At 43.5% G+C, this 17830-nt stretch overlaps 1 protein-coding gene across 1 annotated transcript in view; it reads right to left on the bottom strand.

The window, feature by feature from the left end:
• LOC125454423 (cytokine-dependent hematopoietic cell linker-like) overlaps positions 1–17830 on the bottom strand; it is a 134310-nt gene that overhangs the window by 69340 nt on the left and 47140 nt on the right. The window contains exon 4 of the mRNA XM_048535161.2: positions 17472–17515. Coding sequence (XP_048391118.2) covers positions 17472–17515 — 44 coding nt within the window. The remainder of the gene's footprint in view (positions 1–17471; positions 17516–17830) is intronic.

Below are 17830 nucleotides of genomic sequence, written 5' to 3' on the forward strand. Positions count from 1 at the left end.
AGAGAGGAATTGATGAAAATCGACTGGAAGCAGAGCCTAGCGGGGAAGACAGTAGAGCAACAATGGCAGGAGTTTCTGGGTATAATTGAGGACACGGTACAGAGGTTCATCCCAATGAAAAGAAAGATTATCTGGGGTGGGATTAGATAGCCATGGCTGACAAAGGAAGTCAGGAAATATATCAAGGAAAAAGAGACAGCCTATAAAGTGGCCAAGAGCACTGGGAAATCAGAAGATTGGGAAGGCTACAAAAACAAACAGAGGAGAACAAAGAGAGAAATAAGGAAGGAGAGGATCAAATATAAAGGTAGGCTGGTTAGTAATATTAGAAATGATAGTAAAAGCTTCTTTCAATACATAAGAAACAAACGAGAGGCAAAAGTAGATATTGGGCCTCTCCAAATTGATGCTGGAAGGCTAGTGATGGGAGATAAGGAAATAGCTGAAGAACTTAATAAATATTTTGCGTCAGTCTTCACAGTGGAAGACATGAGTATTTTGCCAACAATTGGGGAGAGCCAGGTGGCAGAGTTGAGGATGGTAGGCATTACAAAAGAGAAAGTGCCAGAAAAGCTAAAAGGTCTAAAAATTGATAAATCTCCTTGCCAAGATGGGCTACATCGTTGAGTTCTGAGGGAGGTGGCTGAGGAAATAGCGGAGGCTTTGGTTGTGATCTTTCTAAAATCACTAGAGTCAGGGAAAGTCCCAGATGATTGGAAAATTGCTATTGTAACCCCCTTGTTTAAGAAAGGATCAAGGCAAAAGATGGAAAATTATAGGCCGATTAGCCTAACCTCGGCAGTTGGTAAAATTCTAGAATCCATTGTCAAGGATGAGATTTCTAAATTCTTGGATGTGCAGGGTCAGATTAGAACAAGTCAGTATGGATTTAGTAAGGGGAGGTCGTGCCTGACAAACCTGTTAGAATTCTTTGAAGCGGACACAAGTATGTTAGACCAGGGAAACCCAGTAGTTGTTATCTATCTAGACTTCCAAAAGGCCATTGATACAGTGTCTCAGGGGAGGCTGCTGAGCAAGGTGAGGGCCCATGGTGTTCGCGGTGTGCTACTGGCTTGGATTGAGGATTGTCTGTCTGACAGAAGGCAGAGAGTTGGGATAAAAGGCTCTTTTTCGGAATGGCAACCGGTGACGAGTGGTGTCCCGCAGGGTTCAGTGTTGGGGCCGCAGCTGTTCATCTTATACATTAATGATCTGGATGAAGGGACTGGGGGCATTCTGGCAAAATTTTTGCCAATGATACAAAGATACGTGGACAGGCAGGTAGTACTGAGGAGTTGGGGAAGCTGCAGAAAGATTTAGACAGTTTAGGAGAGTGGTCCAGGAAATGGCTGACAAAATTCAATGTGAGTAAATGTGAGGTTTTGCACTTTGGAAAAAAGAATACAGGTATGGACTATTTTCTAAATGGTGAGAAAATGCACAAAGCAGAAGTACAAAGGGATCTGGGAGTGTTGGTCCAGGATTCTCTGAAGGTTAACTTGCAGGTAGAGTCCGTAATTAAGAAAGCAAATGTAATGTTGTCATTTATCTCAGGAAGGTTGGAATATAAAAGCAGCGATGTGCTTCTGAGGCTTTATAAAGCTCTAGTTCAGCCCCATTTAGAATACTGTGTCCAATTTTGGGCCTCACACATCAGGAAGGACATACTAGCCCTGGAGCGTGTCCAGCAGAAATTCTCATGGATGATCCCTGGAATGGTAGGTTTAACGTATGATGAACGGCTAAGGATCCTGGGATTGTACTCATTAGAGTTTAGAAGGTTGAGGGGAGGTCTAATAGAAACTTACAAGATAATGTATGGTTTAGAAGGGTTGGACGCTCGGAAGTTGTTTCCGTTAGGCGGGGAGACTAGGACCCGTGGGCACAGCCTTAAAATTAGAAGGGCTATATTTAAAACTGAAATGAGACAACATTTCTTCAGCCAGAGAGTGGTGGGCTTGTGGAATTCATTGCCACGGAGTGCAGTGGAGGACGGGACGTTGGATGCCTTCAAGGCAGAGATCGACAAATTCTTGATCTCAGAAGGAATCAAGGGCTACGGGGAGAGTGCAGGGAAGTGGAGTTGAAATGCCCATCAGCCATGATTTAAATGGTGGAGTGGACCTGATGGGCCAAATGGCCTTACTTCCACTCCTATGTCTTATGGTCTTATGGTCTAAGCAAAAAGATAAATTTTGTTAAACTCCTCTTCCATTGCAAAGTCTCACTTGATGGAAGCTAGCATGGACATTCAGGCATGGACATCAGTGCGGCTGTGTTAGAGTACTCATTATTTTCTCTGATCAAAACAAGTTATAATTTGTTAGATTATGGTCTGATGTGTGGTGTTTTGTGGGTCAGTTACTGAACATAATTTTATTGATGCATGATGGTTTTGGTTCTGTATCAATGTAAATAATGAGGGAATGAGGTGGTCAGAATGAAATTCTGCCAAGTGGGATAAGAAACATAGCAAACTGAGGGAAGGTCACAATGGACCTGAAACATTAACTTTGATGTCAGATTTGCTGATTTCCTGCAGCAATTTCTGTTTTTTCTATGCTATTCAGTTGATAGGGCTTTTGGAGTAAAATCCAATTCAGCTCCTTAGAAAATCCACAACCACTCTGCAGTACTCCTGCATAATTTTAGCTGGAGTCAGAATTTAGGCCAGAAACCTAATTATATTAAATTCCAGTCTGATTCTACCATCAGTATGAAGCTATGCAAGCTCATTAAACTGCAAGAGTTGCTGCTTATGTTGTGGGTTGCTGTTACCATCCGTTTTAAGTATGAACAAATACTAGACCTGCTTGGTTTAGTATGGGAAAGGAAAACCACTTCCTGGTTTAACCAGAAGAGACTCTTATCGAAACAAACTACAGTTTACTACACCGTCACAACTAGTTAGTTTACATTGAAATGATAAACATTGTTGCAAAGACTTTGAAAAGACCAGATGTTAAGTCTCACTTAGTTGAGATTCTATGCTTTTACAGCTTGTGAGTTCATTTGACATTATCATAAGGAATGGTGCTTTTGGATCTGCTAGTATTAACTCCTTCAGGCACTTTCAGACCCATATACAAATTCCCATCCCAGCTTTTACTCTTCCCCTTCTAGGTGGAAGTGGTCATGTGTTTGGAAAGTGCTTTCTAAGGATCTTGGGCAAATTTCTGCAGTGTTTTATATAGATAGTACATACTTCTGTAGCTGGGCGTCGATAGTGGAAGGGGTGGACACTTGTGGACGTCGTGACAATTAAGTGGGTTGCTTTGTCCTGCATGGTGGCAAGCTTCTTGAGCATTGCTGGAGCTGAACTCATCCTAGCAAGCAGGGTGTATTCTATCATACTCCTAACTTGTACCTTATAGTTAGTGGACAAGCTTTGGAGAGCCAGGAAATGCATTACTCACCACAAAATTCTTAACCTCTGACCTGATCTTATCCCCACTTTATTTATATGGCTAGTCCAATTGAGTTTCTGGTCACTGGTAACTCCAGGATGTTGATAGAGTGGGATTCAGACAAGACAACACCATTGAATGTCAAGGGACTATTTTTCTTAATTGATAGTGGTTAGTTTGTCTCTTACTGGTGATGGTCACTGTCTGGCATTTGTGTGGTATGAATGTTACTTGCCACTTGTCAGCCCAAGCCTGGATATTTATCTTTGCCTGGTTGCATTTGAACACAGACTACCTCAGTATCTGAGGAGTCATGAATGGTGCTGAACATTGTGCAATCATTGGCAAACATGCCCACTTCTGGCTTTGTGATAGTGGGAAGGTCATTGATGAAGCAGCTAAAGATGGGCTGAGGACACTACCCTGAGGAACCCATGCAGATAAGTCCTGCAACTGAGATGACTGACCTTCAACAACCAAACCATCTTCCAATGTGCCAGGTATAACTTTAACCAGCAGAGAGTTTGTCCCTGATACCCATTGATTCCAGTTTTGCTAGGGCTCCTTGATGTTACACTTGGTCGAATCCAGCCTTGATGTCAAAGACTATCATCACTCTCACCTCACCTCTAGAATTCAGCTTTTTTGTCATGTTGAACCAAGGCTGTAATGTGGTCAGGAGCTGAGTGGCTCTGGCTGAACACAAAGTGGACATCACTGGGCAGGTTAATGCTGAGAAGGTGGTGCTTGATAGCGCTGATGACTTTGTCCATCACTTTACTGATGATAAAAGGTAGATTGGTGGTGTGCGTTATTGCCCAGGTTGGATTTGTTTTTGTGCATAAGAAATATATGGACAATTTTCCACATTATCGAGTAGATGCCAGTTTTGCAACTGCACTGGAATAGCTTGGTTAGGGGAGCGAAAGGTTCTATAGCACAAGTTTTCAGTACTATTGCAAAAGTGTTGTTGGGGCCCTTAACCTTTGCAGCCATTTCTTGATATTCCATGGGTTAACTGAAACTGGCCGAAGACTGGCACTTATGATGTTGAGAACCACTTGAAGGAGACTGAGATAGATCATCCAATCAATACTTCAAGGTTAAAGGTTTCAGTGAATTCTTCTGCCTTTTTTTTGCACTGAAGTATTGGGCTTTTCCATCATTGTGGATGGGGATGGAGTTTCCTCCTCCTTCAGTGAGTTATTGATTTGCCCATCATCATTCTCGACTGGATGTAGCAAGCCTGCAGAGCTTGGTCTGTTGGTGTGGGATTGTTATTTAATTGACAAAACAGGAATTTTTTATTTAAACTGCTGATTTTTCTACAGAAACAGATTTTGCTTAATAATTTTGCCTACTTGTTTCTGACTGAAATTTTTACTCCCTGAAGCACAAGACCTAGATACAGGTTGGTTTGAATAAAGGATTAGCTATACATCTAAGAACATGTATATGTGTATATGGCTGGAATAAACTTGCGATTTTACATCCTTTGTCCTTTTGGAAAGAATTCCGCATATATTGACTGCCTTGCAAGGAGATTGGTAACTGTTAGCTGCCTTTTGAAATGGTTTAACATGTCATTTATCTGTCAGGAGTTTAGTCCCAAGGACCTTAATGCATAGCTACGAGAAGTTTAATGACTTCAAATGAGAGGTCAGGGTAAGTGAATATATTTTCAAATGCCATGCCCTATCACCAGCCTCTCACACAGATCAATGCACCAGAGTCACAACACTCACTTGCCAATAATCTATATCAATCAGTACTCAACCAAACATTGATAGCTTTAGGTCACCTTCACTCATGGCATGTCCTCTTTGCCACAGAAGAGATGCTGTTGCCATCACTGGAGCAGCCAATGGCTGAGGACCATCTCATATTTGTGGCCTGCCTCCCATGTCCCAGATAGACACCTGCCTGAGAAGCTGTTTGCCACATAATTTTGTTTCTGTCTTTTGCACATACACAGAGTATCTCTGCTCAGGCACATTCCCCCACACGTAGTCTGGCTACTCCCTTTCAGACTGAGCTTGGGAAGCATTCCACAACTCACGTCTCCCCCATCACAAAATAAAAACCAAAGGGACTGTGGATGCTGTGAATCAAAAACAAAAAGAGAGATTGCTGGAAAAGCACAGCAGGTCTGGCACGATCTGTGAAGAGAAATCAGAATGAATGTTTCAGGTCCGGTGACCCTTTCTCAGAACCCTCAGAATTCAGATTTGAGAAAGGGTCACCAGAGTCAACACATTAACGCTGAATTCCCTTCCCAGATGCTGCCAGAGCTGCTGAAATGTTCCAGCAATCTCTATTTTTGCTCCCCATCACCAACTGTGGCAAGGACTTACAAGTTTGACAGCACCAATGCAGCCCCCTTTCCCTCATTGGATACAAAAGTATTCTTCAATTTATTACTTAAGAGTTGTCCAACCTGCCGAAACCATCAAAGTTGATTGTATGTGCATTTATGAAACCTTCCACATTCCACTTCTGCCAATCAACAATCCCTGCTAATTTACAAGCTGCTGACGGTGCTCCTTGCCTCTCCTCTTCTCCCTACCTCTCTTCCTTCCTTCCTTCTGTCCTTCCTTTCATTCCCTCATTACTGCCCACTTCATCCTTTTTCCTTCTAGATGTATAAACACTGCAACCTGGTCAGGGCAGTGGTGAAAGAGCAAGAGGTGAAAGCACAGGAAGACAGAAAAGCAGAATCACATTCCTTCTTTCCACAGTCCAGCTATCAGCTCAGGCATATTCTGCAGAGAAAAGCTAGGAAGTAAGATCAGCACCTGATCAGACACTGGACATGAGTGGCTTGCAGTTGAGGCAGAAAATGAAGGTCACAGATTCTGGTCGGCCAGCAGATATTGTTGTACTTGGCTTCTGTGCAGAACACTCAGATGAAGAAGTGGGCTTCTGAAAAAGGCGGATAGATGTGTAAATGAAATGCTCGGTGCTTGAAGTCCATCTTTCCCAAGATGGAAAAATAGTAGAAGTTGCTGGAAAAGCTCAACATGTCTGTGAATAAAAGATCAGAGTTAATGTTTTGAGTCTGGTGACCCTTCCACAGAACTGGTGGTGGCTGGGAAGACGTCAGGTTACATGCAGAAAATAGGTTGGAGGATGATATAGGATGTAAATGATTGGATAAAAGATGGAGCCCAAAAAGAGAAGAAGAGCAGTTGTATAGACAAAGGAGTAGATAATGATCAGGCTAGGAAGGTGAATAGCTGTTATTGGAGATTGTCAATGGTTAACAACAGGGGGGCGTGTAATGGCAGGCTATGTGGTAATAAGGCCTGGTGTGTGGTGTAGGGGGCTGCGACATGAGAGACTTTAGGCCCTAATATTATTGAAATTGATATTGAGTCCAGAGGGCTGCAGGGCTCCCCCGGCAGAAAATGAAGTGCTGCGCTTCCAGCTTACATTGAGCTTCACTGGAACACTGCAACAAGCCAGAGACAGAGATGTTGGCCAGGGAACAGGGTGGCGTGTTAAAGTAGCAGGGAATATAGATATAGTAATGGTGAATATGGGAATGGCAGGCAATTCCAATGAGAACACTTTCAGGCCAAACCACGATGCAGCATCTCATGGCCAATATCTCAGCTTCCTTTGCATGACAAGCAGAAGCCATTAATATCTCGACATTACAGAGGAAGCTCAGGACATGCTTGTGCAACCTTCAACAACTGCTATCAAAGCTACAGCTTTCACTGCTTTAAAGGGATACAGGTTGCCAGAGACGTCCAGCATTCTGGCCTCTGACAGATCACTAGGTGACGCTGGCTATCAGACCTTGTATCATGGCTTGGTCTGAAAATGTTCCCGCAGAGACGGCCATCATGTCCACATCAGAAAAGAGGGGCACCGAGCAGAGCATAAGGTCCTGTAACAAAGGGATGTTGGTCTTCACTGTAGAGCTGTCAATTACTGGACCTGTTTTTTGGAGCCAAGAGTCATAGAATCACTGAAATGTACAGCACAGAAACAGACTCTTTGGTCCAACTCGTCCGTGCCAACCAGATATCCTAAATTAATCTAGTCTCATTTTCCAGCAGTTGGCCTTCTAAACCTTCCCATTCATGTACACATTCAGATGTCTTTTAAATGTTGTTGTTGTACCAGCTTCCACCAATTTCTCCGGCAGCTCATTCCATACACATATCACTCTCCATGTGAAAAGGGTGTCCCTTAGATTCATTTAAAATTTTTCCCCTCTCACTTAAACCTATGCCCTCTAGTTTTGGACTTTCCCACCCTGGGGAAAAGACATTGGTCATTCACCCTATCCATGCCCCTCATGAATTCAGAAACCTCTATAAATATCAACTCCTCAGCGTTCAATGCTCCTGGAAAAAAATGCCCCAGACCGTTCAGACTCTCTCTGTAGCTGAAACCCTCCAACCACAGCAATATTCTTCTAAATCTTTTCTGAACACTTTTAAGTTTCACAACATCCTTCCCTGTGGCAGGGAGCCCAGAAATCAATGCAATATTCCAAAACTGGCCTGACTAATGTCCTGTACAGCTGCAACATGGCCTCCCAACTGCTTTAACTCAATGCATTGACCAATAAAGACAAGTGTACCAAATGCTTTATTCACTATCCTGTTTACCGGCAGAATCTGTACCCCAAGGTCTCTTTGTTTAGCAATGCTCCTCAGACTCTCCAATTAAGTGTATAATACCTGTCCTGATTATGCTTACCAAAATGCAACACCTCACACTTATCTAAATAAAACTCCATCAGTCCATCTGATCAATGTTCTGTTGTACTCCGAGATAGTCTTCTTCACGATCCATTATGCCACCAATTCTGGAGTCATCTGCAAACTTACGAACCATACATTCTATATTCACATTCAAATAATTTATATAAATAAGAAAAAGCAGAGAACTGAGCACCAGCAATGGGTATAGGCCTCCAGTCAGAAAAACAACACTCCACCATCACCCTTTCTCTCTTACCTTCAAACCAATTTTGTATGCAAATAGCGAGCCTTCCCTGTCTTCCATGCAATCTAACCTTGATAGTCAGTCGAACTCCTTGCTGAAGACGATATAGGAAACAACCTTCCTTTCACAATGCTTCTTTCGTTAAGGGCCAGCAAAGGTGACAAAAACATAATTCAGCAACTTCCAAACCATTCCCTGGAGAGTTTTGCAGCTTGATGTAACAATAGAAGACTCAGTACCTGTTGCATCACTAGCCAGAATACATAAATCAGCAACCATTGTTTTTATATTTGGTGATCTCAAATGACACTGTTGTTAACAGAAGTGAGATTGTGTAGTTGTGTCGATACCTTCCTGTTGTTTAATAAATGTTTAGTTATGCTCGTTTAAGAAACAGCATTGATGGAAAGATTAAGCCCCAAGACTTCCAAGATCATTGGACACCAGTGTTATTATCACTGAATCCCACACTATCAACATCCTTGTGGTTACAATTGATCAGAAACTCAATTGGATTCACCACATAAACAGAGTGACTAGAAGACAGGTCAGAGACAAGGAATACAGTGGCGAGCAACTCAGTCCCTGATTCCCCAAAGTCTGTCCACCATCTACAAGGCACAAGTCAGGAGTGTGATGGAATACTCTCCACTTGCCAGGACGGGTGCAACCTCAACAACACTCATGTAGCTTGACACCATCAAGGACAAAGCAGCCCGCTTGACTGGCACTACATCCACAAACATCTACTCCCTCCATCACCAATGCTCTGCAGCAGCAGTGTGTAGTATTTGCAAGACACATTGCAGAAATTCACCAAAGATCCTCATACAGCACCTTCCAAACCTACAACCACTTCCATCTGGAAGGACAGGGGCAACAGATACATGAGAACACCACCATCTGCAAGATCCACTCCAAGCCATTCACCATCTTTACTTGAAAATATATTACAGTTCCTTCACTGTTACGGGATCAAAATTCTGAAATTTCCCCAATAGCATGTTGGGTCAACCCACAGCAGTTCAAGAAGGCAGCTCACCACCACCTTCTCAAGGGCAATGAGGGATGGGTAATAAATGCTGGCCCAGCCAACAATGCCCACATCTCACAAATGAATTTAAAAAGTGCATATTTCCTTCTGTTTGATTTGATGCTCTACATGTCTTCAGAGTGCAATAATCAATTTAATCCCAAGTGGCATCTGTAATATCCAAACAATAGTTGATCCTGACCCCCATTTAGTGCACATTATCACACTGCCGTTCATGGAAAACTAGCTATCACATTTCTACTTTGCAACAGAGGCTTCAATTCAGAAATGATTTGCTAAATTTATGAGAGATAATGGGAACTGCAGATGCTGGAGAATCCAAGATAATAAAATGTGAGGCTGGATGAACACAGCAGGCCAAGCAGCATCTCAGGAGCACAAAAGCTGACGTTTCGGGCCTAGATCCTTCATCAGAGAGGGGGATGGGGTGAGGGTTCTGGAATAAATAGGGAGAGAGGGGGAGGCGGACCGAAGATGGAGAGAAAAGAAGATAGATGGAGAGAGTATAGGTGGGGAGGTAGGGAGGGGATAGGTCAGTCCAGGGAAGACGGACAGGTCAAGGAGGTGGGATGAGGTTAGTAGGTAGATGGGGGTGCGGCTTGGGGTGGGAGGAAGGGATGGGTGAGAGGAAGAACAGGTTAGGGAGGCAGAGACAGGTTGGACTGGTTTTGGGATGCAGTGGGTGGAGGGGAAGAGCTGGGCTGGTTGTGTGGTGCAGTGGGGGGAGGGGATGAACTGGGCTGGTTTAGGGATGCGGTGGGGGAAGGGGAGATTTTGAAACTGGTGAAGTCCACATTGATACCATTAGGCTGCAGGGTTCCTAGGCGGAATATGAGTTGCTGTTCCTGCAACCTTCGGGCGGCATCATTGTGGCACTGCAGGAGGCCCATGATGGACATGTCTTCTAAAGAATGGGAGGGGGAGTGGAAATGGTTTGCGACTGGGAGGTGCAGTTGTTTGTTGCGGACTGAGCGGAGGTGTTCTGCAAAGCGGTCCCCAAGCCTCCGCTTGGTTTCCCCAATGTAGAGGAAGACACACCGGGTACAGTGGATGCAGTATACCACATTGGCAGATGTGCAGGTGAACCTCTGCTTAATGTGGAATGTCATCTTGGGGCCTGGGATAGGGGTGAGGGAGGAGGTGTGGGTGCAAGTGTAGCATTTCCTGCGGTTGCAGGGGAAGGTGCCAGGTGTGGTGGGGTTGGAGGGCAGTGTGGAGCGAACAAGGAAGTCACGGAGAGAGTGGTCTCTCCGGAAAGCAGACAGGGGTGGGGATGGAAAAATGTCTTGGGTGGTGGGGTCGGATTGTAGATGGCGGAAGTGTCAGAGGATGATGCGTGGTATCCGGAGGTTGGTGGGTCGGAGGATGATGCGTTGTATCCGGAGGTTGGTGGGTCGGAGGATGATGCGTTGTATCCGGAGGTTGGTGGGTCGGAGGCTGATGCGTCGTATCCGGAGGTTGGTGGGTCGGAGGCTGATGCGTCGTATCCGGAGGTTGGTGGGTCGGAGGATGATGCGTCGTATCCGGAGGTTGTCGGAGGTGATCCTCCGGACACAACGCATCATCCTCCGACACCTCCGCCATCTACAATCCGACCCCACCACCCAAGACATTTTTCCATCCCCACCCCTGTCTGCTTTCCGGAGAGACCACTCTCTCCGTGACTCCCTTGTTCGCTCCACACTGCCCTCCAACCCCACCACACCTGGCACCTTCCCCTGCAACCGCAGGAAATGCTACACTTGCCCCCGCACCTCCTCCCTCACCCCTATCCCAGGCCCCAAGATGACATTCCACATTAAGCAGAGGTTCACCTGCACATCTGCCAATGTGGTATACTGCATCCGCTGTACCCGGTGTGTCTTCCTCTACATTGGGGAAACCAAGCGGAGGCTTGGGGACTGCTTTGCAGAACACCTCCGCTCAGTCCGCAACAAACAACTGCACCTCCTAGTCGCAAACCATTTCCACTCCCCCTCCCATTCTTTAGAAGACATGTCCATCATGGGCCTCCTGCAGTGCCACAATGAAGCCGCCCGAAGGTTGCAGGAACAGCAACTCATATTCCGCCTGGGAACCCTGCAGCCTAATGGTATCAATGTGGACTTCACCAGTTTCAAAATCTCCCCTTTCCCCACCGCATCCCTAAACCAGCCCAGTTCATCCCCTCCCCCCACTGCACCACACAACCAGCCCAGCTCTTCCCCTCCACCCACTGCATCCCAAAACCAGTCCAACCTGTCTCTGCCTCCCTAACCTGTTCTTCCTCTCACCCATCCCTTCCTCCCACCCCAAGCCGCACCCCCATCTACCTACTAACCTCATCCCACCTCCTTGACCTGTCCGTCTTCCCTGGACTGACCTATCCCCTCCCTACCTCCCCACCTATACTCTCTCCACCTATCTTCTTTTCTCTCCATCTTCGGTCCGCCTCCCCCTCTCTCCCTATTTATTCCAGAACCCTCACCCCATCCCCCTCTCTGATGAAGGGTCTAGGCCCGAAATGTCAGCTTTTGTGCTCCTGAGATGCTGCTTGGCCTGCTGTGTTCATCCAGCCTCACATTTTATTATGCGAAATTTATGAAGCACCTTGCAGAAGATTCCTTATTTTGATACTAGTATGCATATTTAAACCAGGGCATTTTTACTGGATCTACTTAAGAAGAGGACATTCCTTGGAAAAATGAAATGTGTGTCATGAAAATAATTGATTTCAAGCACTGAAATTACATTGTGGCAAATCTTTGGATTTTGTTTTGAAGCCACGAGTCTCTGATGTCATGAGTTTTATTACAGAAAATAACTGAATAACCCAAAAATCACCTGGAAAAATGCAAATTGCCTGAAACCCGCTCTTGCAGAATATTGATCAGTCTTGTTCCCAATGAATCTTTCTATATTTTTCTTTCTTTCTTTTTATTTCTAGAATTATTCCTGGAAGTTAAATCTTATTAAGTTATATTTAGCAAAGAATTTTTCCACCTCATCAAGTTGAAAGAGTGCGACAGAAATGAACATATGTCCCCAGTATCAGCAAATATTTTTCCACTATGTTAGTGTGAATTATTCCAGCTCGAGTATGACTACTCCCATGGTGTTGCTTAATAAAATTAACTATCTGATATCGGATTCTGATGATTAGTACTGCAGAACGAAATTTTTTTGCATTCATATTTTACACCCTGCTGTTGGTTCAATTGCTAGCCAATGCACTACATAGACTTGAAAACACTGAAAGCTAACAATATGGATACATGAGATGTCAGAGGTTTAGAGATGAGAAAATCAGTGGCAAACAGAGTAGTGAGGGATTGAGGCAGAGGTGAAAAATGGACCAGAGGGATAATTAAGAATAGGAAAGGAAGAGCAAAATAAAGGTATAAAAGTTTGTAGATAGAGTTCAATGGATGCTGTCATCTCTCCTCCAATACATGGCCATCTGAGTTCAATGTAAACATTGCAAAGTAGTAAAAAAATGACTAGGTTTAGTTGCTTTAATGCAATGCTTCATTGGAATGTAGGGACTAATTCACTTGACAAAAATAGGCAATTTTGCTAATTTTCCTATATTCGCCCCAGGTAAACAAACCTTTCACACATGTGAGTGCGCAAGAAAAACCTGTGACCAAACAGGCTCATACTGGGACCTATTACCTGACATTATATTGGGCTATTGATTGAAAATATTGAGAAAACAGTTGAGATGGTGAATGGCTTGGAGGGGATCTTGCAGATGGTGGTGTTCTCATGTATCTGTTGCCCCTGTCCTTCCAGATGGAAGTGGTCGTAGGTTTGGAAGGTGCTGTATGAGGACTAGGGTGGGATTACACGGCCATGGCTGACAAAGGAAGTCAGGAAATATATCAACGAAAAAGAGACAGCCTATAAAGTGGCCAAGAGCACTGGGAAATCAGAAGATTGGGAAGGCTACAAAAACAAACAGAGGAGAACAAATAAATAGATCAACCCATGTCAACTTTCTAAGCATATGAGAAAGTTTTTGTCTTAGCTCTGAGATTATGTGTCAAGGTTCCAGTTGTTGTGGTCCATGTTGGGGCTAGCAACATAGGCAAAGCTAGGGTAGAGGACCTGTTCAGGGATTATCAAGCACTAGGAAAGAAATTGAAGTATAGGTCCTCAAGGGTCATAATCTCTGGATTACTGCCCGAGCCACGTGCCAATTGGCATAGGGAAAAGTAAGTTAGGGAAGTAAACACGTGGCTAAGGGATTGGTGTGGGAAAGAGGGATTCCATTTCACGGGGCATTGGCATTAGTTTTGGAACCGGGGGGATCTGTACCGTTGGGACGGTCTCCACCTGAACCGATCTGGAGCCAGTGTTCTAGCAAATAGGATAAATAGGGTGGTCAGTGGGACTTTAAACTTATGGGTCGGGGGGGGGGGAAGGGAAAGTGAAAGAGACAGGGAGTATGGAATTAAATGGAAAGATAAGCAACAGGATAGCATGTGTGCAGATGGATTTAAGCTCAAAGCAAACTAGGAATACAGCAAAAAGGAAGTATAGCTTAAGACGTCTTGGGATTTACAACCTCTCTAATAATGATAAGAATGTTAGCATTAAGGCACTTTATCTAAATGCTCGTAGTATTTGCAACAAAGTAGATGAATTAACAGCACAAATCCTCTTGAATGATTATGATGTGGTAGGCATCACAGAGACATGGTTGCAGGGAGTTCAGGACTGGCAGAATCCAAGGATTCACAATATATCGAAAAGACAGGGAGGTGGGCAGAGGGGTGGGGTTGCCTTGTTAGTTAAGAATGAAATTAAATCTACTGCACTGAATGACATCGGGTCAGAAGATGTGGAGTCTGTGTCGGTGGAATTGAGGAACCACAAAGGCAAAAAGACTATAATGGCAGTTATGTTCAGACCTCCTAACAGTGATCAGGACCAGGGGTGCAAGATGCACCGAGAAATAGATAGGGCATGTCAGAAAGGCAAGGTCGCGGTGATCATGGGGGACTTCAATATGCAGGTGGATTGGGTGAATAATGTTGCCGGTGGATCCAAAGAAAAGGAATTCATGGAATGTTTGCAGGATGTCTTTTTGGAACAGTTTGTGATGGAGCCCACAAGGGAGCAGGCTATTCTGGACTTAGTGCTATGTAATGAGGCAGACTTTATAAAAGACCTTAAAAGTAAGGGAACATTCAGGAGGCAGCGATGATAATATGATAGAGTTCAGTCTGCAGTTTGAAAGAGAGAAGGCAAAATCGGATGTAATGGTATTACAGTTAAATAAAGGTAATTACAGGGGCATGAGAGAGGAATTGACGAAAATCGACTGGAAGCAGAGCCTAGCGGGGAAGACAGTAGACCAACAATGGCAGGAGTTTCTGGGTGTAATTGAGGACACAGTACAAAGGTTCATCCCAAAGAAAAGAAAGATTATCTGGGGTGGGATTAGACAGCCATGGCTGACAAAGGAAGTCAGGAAATGTATCAAAGAAAAAGAGACAGCCTATAAAGTGACTAAGAGCACTGGGAAATCAGAAGATTGGGAAGGCTACAAAAACAAACAGAGGAGAACAAAGAGAGAAATAAGGAAGGAGAGGATCAAATATAAAGGTAGGCTGGTTAGTAATATTAGAAATGATAGTAAAAGCTTCTTTCAATACATAAGAAACAAACGAGAGGCAAAAGTAGATATTGGGCCTCTCCAAATTGATGCTGGAAGGCTAGTGATGGGAGATAAGGAAATAGCTGAAGAACTTAATAAATATTTTGCGTCAGTCTTCACAGTGGAAGACATGAGTATTTTGCGTTGAGATAATAGGCTCTTTTTCGGAATGGCAACTGGTGACGAGCGGTGTCCCGCAGGGTTCAGTGTTGGGGCCGCAGCTGTTCACCTTATGCATTAATGATTTGGATGAAGGGACCGGGGGCATTCAGGTGAAGTTTGACGATGATACGAAGATAGGTGGACAGGCAGGTGGTACTGAGGAGGTGGGGAAGCTGCAGAAAGGTTTCGACAGTTTAGGAGAGTGGTCCAGGAAATGGCTGATGAAATTCAATGTGAGTAAATGTGAGGTTTTGCACTTTGGAAAAAAGAATACAGGTATGGACTATTTTCTAAATGGTGAGAAAATGCACAAAGCAGAAGTACAAAGGGATCTGGGAGTGTTGGTCCAGGATTCTCTGAAGGTTAACTTGCAGGTAGAGTCCGTAATTAAGAAAGCAAATGTAATGTTGTCATTTATCTCAGGAAGGTTGGAATATAAAAGCAGCGATGTGCTTCTGAGGCTTTATAAAGCTCTAGTTCAGCCCCATTTAGAATACTGTGTCCAATTTTGGGCCTCACACATCAGGAAGGGCATACTAGCCTTGGAGCGTGTCCAGCAGAAATTCTCATGGATGATCCCTGGAATGGTAGGTTTAACGTATGATGAACGGCTAAGGATCCTGGGATTGTACTCATTAGAGTTTAGAAGGTTGAGGGGAGATCTAATAGAAACTTACAAGATAATGTATGGTTTAGAAGGGTTGGACGCTCGGAAGTTGTTTCCGTTAGGCGGGGAGACTAGGACCCGTGGGCACAGCCTTAAAATTAGAAGGGCTATATTTAAAACTGAAATGAGACAACATTTCTTCAGCCAGAGAGTGGTGGGCTTGTGGAATTCATTGCCACGGAGTGCAGTGGAGGATGGGACGTTGGATGCCTTCAAGGCAGAGATCGACAAATTCTTGATCTCAGAAGGAATCAAGGGCTACGGGGAGAGTGCAGGGAAGTGGAGTTGAAATGCCCATCAGCCATGATTTAAATGGTGGAGTGGACTTGATGGGCCAAATGGCCTTACTTCCACTCCTATGTCTTATGGTCTTATGGTCTAAGCAAAAAGATAAATTTTGTTAAACTCCTCTTCCATTGCAAAGTCTCACTTGATGGAAGCTAGCATGGACATTCAGGCATGGACATCAGTGCGGCTGTGTTAGAGTACTCATTATTTTCTCTGATCAAAACAAGTTATAATTTGTTAGATTATGGTCTGATGTGTGGTGTTTTGTGGGTCAGTTACTGAACATAATTTTATTGATGCATGATGGTTTTGGTTCTGTATCAATGTAAATAATGAGGGAATGAGGTGGTCAGAATGAAATTCTGCCAAGTGGGATAAGAAACATAGCAAACTGAGGGAAGGTCACAATGGACCTGAAACATTAACTTTGATGTCAGATTTGCTGATTTCCTGCAGCAATTTCTGTTTTTGTAACAAACCAAAATTTTTAGTTTTGCATCAGCTGTACTAATAGTTGTAACTAATGCTCTGAGCAATTTTTAAAAAAGTCCTGTCCTGCGCTCATTTCGACAAACAGACGAGAAATTGTTTCGAAGATTACGAATAATGGAAACAGTCAGGAGGTTGGGCAGAACTGTAGAGATTTTAAGAAAGCAAGAGGTTTAGGTCTGCAACTTACCATCAGAACTGGAAGAAGATAAAGACGAACAGTATTTTTCAGAATGGAGCCCAGAGAAAGAGAGATGGAGAGTGGGAATTGGTGGGTCTAGTGTGTCAGGACATGAACAAAGGTGTATGCCTGAGATATAAAGCTGGAGTGATCAAATAATAAAGTTTTTGGCAATACAAATTAACAATTGTGATAGCACGAAGAAGCAAAAATAAAACCTCGGCCTAGAGAAGGTGGGAATGCTCCCAGACCTCTTTCAAACTTATTTTTATTAACAAAAAATCTATTGCACATTTTGTGTTTGATGTTGTGATATCTTTCTCTGCCTTTAGCTGGAAAATTGCAGAAGCATGCAAGCATAAGATGTACAGGTATCCACTTTGACAGGGAAAGAAGCAGAGTGAACAGTATAACTCATCATCAAAGGCTACAACACCCTTAAAACAAATAAAAACAACAATTGTAAGCAAGTGCTCAAAATATGTAGGTATTCATATACAGTTAGGGCTCATCACTGTTCAAATAACTGGTAAAGAGAAAATTAATTCAAAAATATTTATTGAGAATCTACCAACATATTTACGGGTTCAAAATACAACATTAGTAATACTTACAAATGTTTTGGATGTCCATTTATAATTCTTATTTCCCTTTGGCTCTAGAAAGTGAAAAATATAGACATATTCCTTAAATGTGTTAAATTTGTGATTATCAATTATTGTAATAAACATTATTGACCAACAATGTTATCATAAACTATAGAAATAACTTCCTGGATAATGCCATGTGTATTGTGGCACTGTAGTCTCTGAGCTGGAAATTCTCAGATCCATTCCCACTCAGTACTTAATGGCCAAAGAAGTTTAATCTATAATACAGTCAAACAGTTTTACCAGAGTAAAAAGCCAATAATAGTTGGAAGCGGGTGTACTGGACCTTCATTTCGGTGCATATAAAACAAAACAGATTTGTA

This window comes from Stegostoma tigrinum, chromosome 1, assembly GCF_030684315.1.
Source record: "Stegostoma tigrinum isolate sSteTig4 chromosome 1, sSteTig4.hap1, whole genome shotgun sequence".
In the NCBI taxonomy this organism is placed as follows: Eukaryota; Metazoa; Chordata; class Chondrichthyes; order Orectolobiformes; family Stegostomatidae; genus Stegostoma; species Stegostoma tigrinum.